Genomic DNA, 6879 nt, shown 5'->3' on the forward strand with positions numbered 1-6879 from the left:
TGGAGTGCTCTGGTGCTTCCCATGTGTTCCAAAAGTTAAAGCAGGTGTTCCCCCTGCAAGCTGATCCCAGTGGGAAATGGTGTCTTTGTCAGGAGAGAGTAAGAGAGAATGTGGCTGAGTGGAAGAGTTTTTGTGGGCCTCCATTATACACAGACTGTGTAGAAAAATGCTGAGATACTAAATATATTTCCAACTTTATACCTAAAATATTAAATTGATTCCTATGGATTGATGCAGAATTTCCTTCTCTGGTTAAACAAAGACTTTACAATACTGAGCAACATTAATACTTGTAGACTTAACCATTTCTGATCACATGATGGTAGTGGCTGAAGCTGGGTAGGATAATCTCATCCTGCTCATGAAATGTATTGTTCTTCTTTAGAATCATCTGGTTGGAATTTAGAGGTTGCCTCTGAAATGTTCTTGCAGATAATTGGCCATGTTCCGTCTTGGGAAAGGGAAACTTAAGGAGTCTGTCATCAGCAGTTCAGCTACAGCAGGTCTCTTGGATGATGCCAAGTGTGACATTAATCCAGACTATGACACTATAACATGGCTTTTGACTGCATGCTGTTCTCTTGAGTGCTTTGCAGTTACCCTAAAACTCTAAGCTACAATAATTGATCAATAAAGACATGCTGCTTCTAAATCTTAATTTTGTTCATGGTTTGTCCCTGCTACCAAAACAGAGAGACTCAAAGGCTGTAATCATCTCCTAGATACTAATACCCTGTTGAACTGAAATAATTATTCAGTTCTTGAAACACAGCACTGTGGATAGCAGGTGCTATTTAGCAGGATATGCTTTACGTATTTCCACCTTTTATTTGGTATTGGTTTTGGCTGTGTTTTATCCTAGTTTGTACTGTTTAAGCTGCAGTGGTTGGTTGTCTGCAAAACCCCTTTCTGAAAAGAATGCAAAATGAAGAAATCTTTGTCACTTTTGCTGCTGTTTTTGTCACAGGAATTCAATGTCCTCTTTAAGGAAAGGAAATAACGAAAACCGCAAGAGCATATTTTATACCACTGAAGAGTGGGAATTGCTGGATCCAACACCAAAAGACTTGGAGGACTCTATGGCCCTGGAAGAGAAGAGGAAACACCTGGCAGAAGGAAGTAAAGGTATGAGGAAGGAAGGGGGACATGTGCCTTGGCTTCGTTTCTATAGCATGCTGTGTTAGGTCTGTCTGCAGGAAATGTGTGGAAGTTTTATCTTTTCTTTACAAACCACATCCAGAGCTCTGTAAATGTTTTTTAAAAAGTTACTTCCTTGTGATATGTTTGGCGTCCCCTGTCATTCAGATAGACTGGAATAAGTCTGAACCTTTGTAATTGCTGCTTCAGGTTCCCTTGACCTTACCATCTCTAGTACCATCACTTGAGTTGTGAAGTTAGAGGACGAAGGGAAATGCGCAGGCTTTTGATTACTCAGTTGAATATCTCCCATTGGACCAGAATTGCCTTTAGACTCTAAGGGATGTATATACCTTTTATATTGTCTTGCTTCTGAAATGGGGTGAAAAGCAGAGATGCATAGGCAGTGATAGCTCATCTCTGCATTGTAACTGGTTTTCACATCTGAATAGTGTCTGAAATAACCTTCTTAAGACATTTTACAGCTCCCTAAATGCACTTCAGCAGACATCCAGATGATTTTATTTGTTAGAAAACATCCTTCTCTCTAAGAAGGTTATTTAAACAGGGGTGAGACTTTACACTGAGTGCTTCTTAAAAAAACAGTATGCTGTAATATCAGTGACATTTTTTTCTCATCACTTCTGAGCTGTTAATTATTTGAAGTAAAGTTTACTTTGGCATAGTTAGGGGGGTACCTTTTATTTTCTGTAAAGCTCATGTCTAATTTCACAAGTATTAATTTATGAGCTAAATCTTTTATTTGGGAGGGAAGAAATGTTTGGGCTCTATATTTTTCCCACCAAAGGAAGCAACCTGGAAAATAAGACCTGTTTAACACTTTTGTATTGGGCTGTGTAAAAGCTGCTTGGAGTCTTAATTTTAATGACCATAATTTAAAAGAAAATATGAATGCTTTGAAAAGCCTTTTTACAAAGTGAACTGAACTAGAAGAAATTGTCTTATGCAGGGCTGACTAGTTCAGCTTTTCCATTCGATTTTGGCCGCATTCCACACAAAACAAGGCGCCCATTAAAGGACATGATTGGATCAAGCAAAAACAGGAACAGCAGCGACTCTTCTCCAACAGAGTGGTGTTCTGGTAATGGCAACAAACTAGTCTCTGAACTGCAGATGAAGTACCAAAGTCAGCAAGAAGAGCTGGAAAAGCTAAAGAAAGATCTTCTGAGCCAAAAGGTAAGCAGACCTTCAGGCTAAGTGCACAAAAGCAAGTGGATCTGGCAGGTGATTGTGATTTTACCTTTTCTGGCCATCTAACTGCATGAAGAGCTGGTTGGTTGTTAAAGAATAACATGTTGAATGAACTTTTGTGTACAAAAAGACTTGAAACAAGAAGGACCAAATTTTACATCTCTGTCGACAGCTGTGTATGGGGCAGCTCCCCCTCCTGTCTGATCGCAGAAATCCCATTTTTGTGAGAAAGCTAATGTTTTTAGAACAAGATTTCAATTGCTTTTCAATTAAAGTCAGCAAGAAGAGCTGGAAAAGCTAAAGAAAGATCTTCTGAGCCAAAAGGTAAGCAGACCTTCAGGCTAAGTGCACAAAAGCAAGTGGATCTGGCAGGTGATTGTGATTTTACCTTTTCTGGCCATCTAACTGCATGAAGAGCTGGTTGGTTGTTAAAGAATAACATGTTGAATGAACCTTTGTGTACAAAAAGACTTGAAACAAGAAGGACCAAATTTTACATCTGTCGTCAGCTGTGTATGGGGCAGTGCCCGCTCACTTGTATGCCCTTGCAACTCAGTTTTATTAAATACCTTGGTTCTAGCTAAAAGAATTTCTCAAGATCTGTGGCTCATTCCAGGTGTCTTTATGATCTTTAAAGTTTTTGTAAACATCCAGATACATTAGTCAACATTCCAGTTCTTGGAATTCTGTAAACCCAATTCCTATTTCTCTCCTCATCTTCTTAAATTGGTCTCCGAGAAGTATTTGAAAAATTAAAAGAAAAACAAAATCCCAGTTTCATTGGTAAGTGTTGCAAATGCTTCTGTGGTTGAACTTAACTTTGCCACAGTTCCACAGGGTTAAACCATTAACCAGACATGGGGAACAGCAAAGGTAATAATCCAGATTAGTGAGGTTTGTAAGTGAGCAGTCTGCTGGTCTTGGTTTCTTACTGTTTTTGTTGATCAGGAGTATCTTCTTGCCTTCTTGTGTGAGGGTTTTGTCTTGTTTTTTTGGTTTTGAGTTTTGGATTTGTTTGTTTTGTGTTTGCTTTTTTTTTGTTGTTGTTGTTTTAGTTGTTTTTGTTTTGTTTTACATCTTAGCTTTTGGAGAGCTTCTGGTACATCTAAGGCAAACTCTTCCTTTTATAGTATTTATTCTCTTTTTAACTTTGACTTATTTGCATGTAACAGCCTTCACTTCTTCAGTATCATAGGAAGATCTTCCATCAGGGAATCAAGTGGGTTTTACTTTCAGTATGACTACCTTAAAAGTCAGGTCCTCTTATGTGTGTGCACCCATAATTTCCCAACTCATGTCTTCCATGCAAGTGAATGACTTGTAATTGCCCAGGTTCTATGCAATCCCATGAGCAAAGATACTTGTCCTTTTTTCATGTGAGGATATGGAAGATGGAAATGGTAGAATTTTTAATGGAATGTGTTTTCAAAAGGAAGTTCTAGTTCAGAGCATTCGATGGTGTCTGTTCTGCAGAAACCACAGGAACTCCTTTTCTCCCCTGTGGTGAGTTAGTTAATTACTTGGCTAGTTCTGTGGCAACATATTCAAAAGAGTCCTCCAAAGACTTCCTTTCCAGCAAAACAGCATGTATTTTTGTTCTCCTTTTATTTTCTCTGCATCTGGTAGAGAAGAGAGCAAGTACTTATCTTTCCCTTTTCTGTTGGGTTCACCTCTTAATTTTTTTGCCCTAAGCCAAATAATTGCATCATTTGTTTCCTTTTTTTCCTTAAAATACCACCATGAAGCTTATTATGAGCTGATGATTCAGATGCAAAACCCATTCCAAAGCTTTCTTTTGCTTGATGTTAGATTTCCAAGTTATAAAACTTAGAAGCTCTAAACCTCATGACAATCTTTCTATTTTCAAACCCTCAGGAGCTCGTGCGGCTTCTGCAGCAAACGGTCCGATCTTCCCAGTACGATAAATACTTTGCAAGACGTCTTTGTGAGGGGGTTCCCAAAGACAAATTGGAGCTGTTGCACCAAAAAGATGACCAGATTTTGGGTCTCAACAACCAGCTTGAAAAGTTAAGTCTGGAAAAAGACAGTCTCCAGCAGGAAGTGAAGAATCTGAAGTGTAAAGTTGGAGAACTGAACGAGCGGCTGGGAATGCTGATGGAAACTATTCAAGCTAAAGATGAAGTGATCATGAAACTCTCTCGTCAACTCAGCGAATGTGAGGACAATACATCCTCTCAGAGTGGAGCAGTAAGTCTTTCTGGGACCACCTGCACTAATAAGGAACTACAGGAACTGGACAGACTAAAAGTAAGAGCCATGTGTCTCTGTCTTGGTGGATAGGGGAATCTCTGCTCCCTAGAATAACTTTCTAGTTTGATACACTGTTTGAGGAGGTCACTACAAGAATTCTCCAAGGTACTAATCAGCTGAGGCTTTCTCTGCTTGGATTCCATACTTAAAACTGTTATGTGACAATCTAAACAGGAATTCTATGCTTGGAACTGGTCTGTACATCTGTGGTACAGTGTCCTATACTTTCAGTAATTCAGATATAGGTGTGGAGGGGGAGTGATGTGAGAAGTAAAGGAACAGGAAAAAGCAGGAGTAGGAGTAAGGGCAAGAGTAAAATATAAGCATGGAGGAAAACAACCAGGAAGCTTTCTCTTTTTATGTAATTTTTTTAAGTATCAAAAGTGGGGGGAAAAAAAGTGCATGTGAAATAGCAAAGGGGAGATCCAAAGAGAAAAAAGGAGGATGAGTTCAAGAACTAGTTTTACTAATGCTGCTCCAGGTGTTATCAAGGCTTTTTTTTATCCTTCTAACTTACCTCAGTGAATATGTGACAAGTTCTTAATAGAGTTACTGAAGTTATCCAATTTGCTCTAAACCTACTTTTTTGCCATTGCATAGAAGTTGTATTCCAAATTGATTAATATTCCAAGAAATTTAGCTTACAGGTGGTTTAAAATATGAATAAATGTTCGGTTTTTTTAACCTATATGTGAACCTGGGAAGTTCTAGAAAATAAAAATGAAACTAGAAATTAATGGTCTTGGCAGAAAGCAGACCAAAGCTTGTAGGTGCTTTGGAGAGGGAGTATTGTAATTGTTGGGAGGGTAGCAGCATTCCCTCATCCTACAGCCTCAGGTTTCAGAGGTGACATTTGTAGCCTGGAGCTGGGTGGATTAGGCAGGGAAGCTTACTGCTAAGGCTTCATGTTTTTGTATGGAGGCAGACCTCAAACTTGTACCTCAAAAGGGGACTGGTAAAGATAACCAAAGCCCAAGGGGCATTTGCCCCTACTTACTGTATTTCATGTGTCCTTCTGGGTGATGCTGAGCATCAGGACCTCTGGGGTGCTCAGCAGGCACGTTGCTGTTCTCGTCCCTCATATTTTGTATGATCTTAATAGTAGCTGCTTGTTCTGTATTTGAAGTCATACTTTCTCTGCTAGGCATTTGCTGTTTGAAAAATATTTTTATTAAAAATCCTGTTTGTTTGTTTTTTTATCAACAGGACAATCTACAGGGTTACAAGACCCAGAATAAATTTTTAAATAAGGAGATTTTGGAACTTTCTGCCCTACGAAGAAATGCAGAAGCAAGAGAGAGAGAATGGCAGGCAAAGGTCAGACTAACACAGAATGTTCTTGTTTTGGCAATGTCTAAAGCAGTTCTGAAAAATGCAGTTGTGAATCTATTCAGGGAATGGAAATGGAATTACTTAAATATATTAAATGTGATACTTGAAAAAAACAAAGAAAAAAATCCCCTCCAAACCTGGTCTGTACAGACTAATCTTTCTAAATGGATTCTTGAGGGAAGTAATTGACTTTAAAGCCATGTTAAGCAGTGAAGCTATCCCATAACTTAGGAACACAGGCATATATATTTCTGAAAAAATTACTGCAGCCTTAATTCTGGGGAAACGGTTTTATAGAAGCATGCAAAAGACAGGACGTGCAAGGATTAGGTATGTCACTGAGTAGAACTTTCCCCTTCTGAGCACCAAGGGTGATTATGGTGTGGTAAATGTAACTTGGGAAGCATCTTTCTGTATAGATGATTGTGAGTGTAGAGAAGTTGTGGGTAAAGAATGAAGGTTTCCATCGCCCAGGGCTAGGAAGATGTGATCATGTATGTTTTTAAACAGTGCATATAGTGGTCAGGTGTCACAGTTTGACTCAGGTCCGACAACAATGCTCTCGATCCCCCCTCCCCCCAACCCAGGTAGGGAAGGAGAGAGAGAAAAAGAGAGAGACTTGGCTGGATTGAGAACTAAACTGCACAGCTTTAATTAAAACACTAATGAATGATACAAAAAAATATATACAATTATGTACAGATATGTTCAGGAATGGGCAAAAGCCTCTCGCCTCCCCCCACCCCAGCAACTCCCACAGCACTTCCCTGAACTGGGAAGAGTCCCGAGGAATCCCGGAGCTGCTGCTGGAGAAAGCAGAGAGTTATGGGGGTCACGAGAGATCAAGCCTGAGGATCGACGGTGATGGATGAACAGAGTCCTCCCTGGACGCCGGCCATGGACGGAAGAGAAGGGGAGAAGAAGAAG

The 6879-nt window shown here is 39.6% G+C and overlaps 1 protein-coding gene across 1 annotated transcript in view; it reads left to right on the top strand.

Annotated features, from left to right (window-relative positions):
- Nucleotides 1-6879, top strand: part of TBC1D2B (TBC1 domain family, member 2B) — a 28492-nt gene that overhangs the window by 6886 nt on the left and 14727 nt on the right. Inside the window, exons 2-6 of the mRNA XM_009994509.1 lie at nt 297-339; nt 968-1125; nt 2108-2334; nt 4225-4617; nt 5827-5937. Of these exons, the coding sequence (XP_009992811.1) occupies nt 297-339; nt 968-1125; nt 2108-2334; nt 4225-4617; nt 5827-5937 (932 nt within the window). The remainder of the gene's footprint in view (nt 1-296; nt 340-967; nt 1126-2107; nt 2335-4224; nt 4618-5826; nt 5938-6879) is intronic.

This window comes from Chaetura pelagica, unplaced genomic scaffold (genome assembly GCF_000747805.2).
Source record: "Chaetura pelagica isolate M959 unplaced genomic scaffold, ChaPel_1.0 scaffold222, whole genome shotgun sequence".
NCBI classification, from domain to species: domain Eukaryota; kingdom Metazoa; phylum Chordata; class Aves; order Apodiformes; family Apodidae; genus Chaetura; species Chaetura pelagica.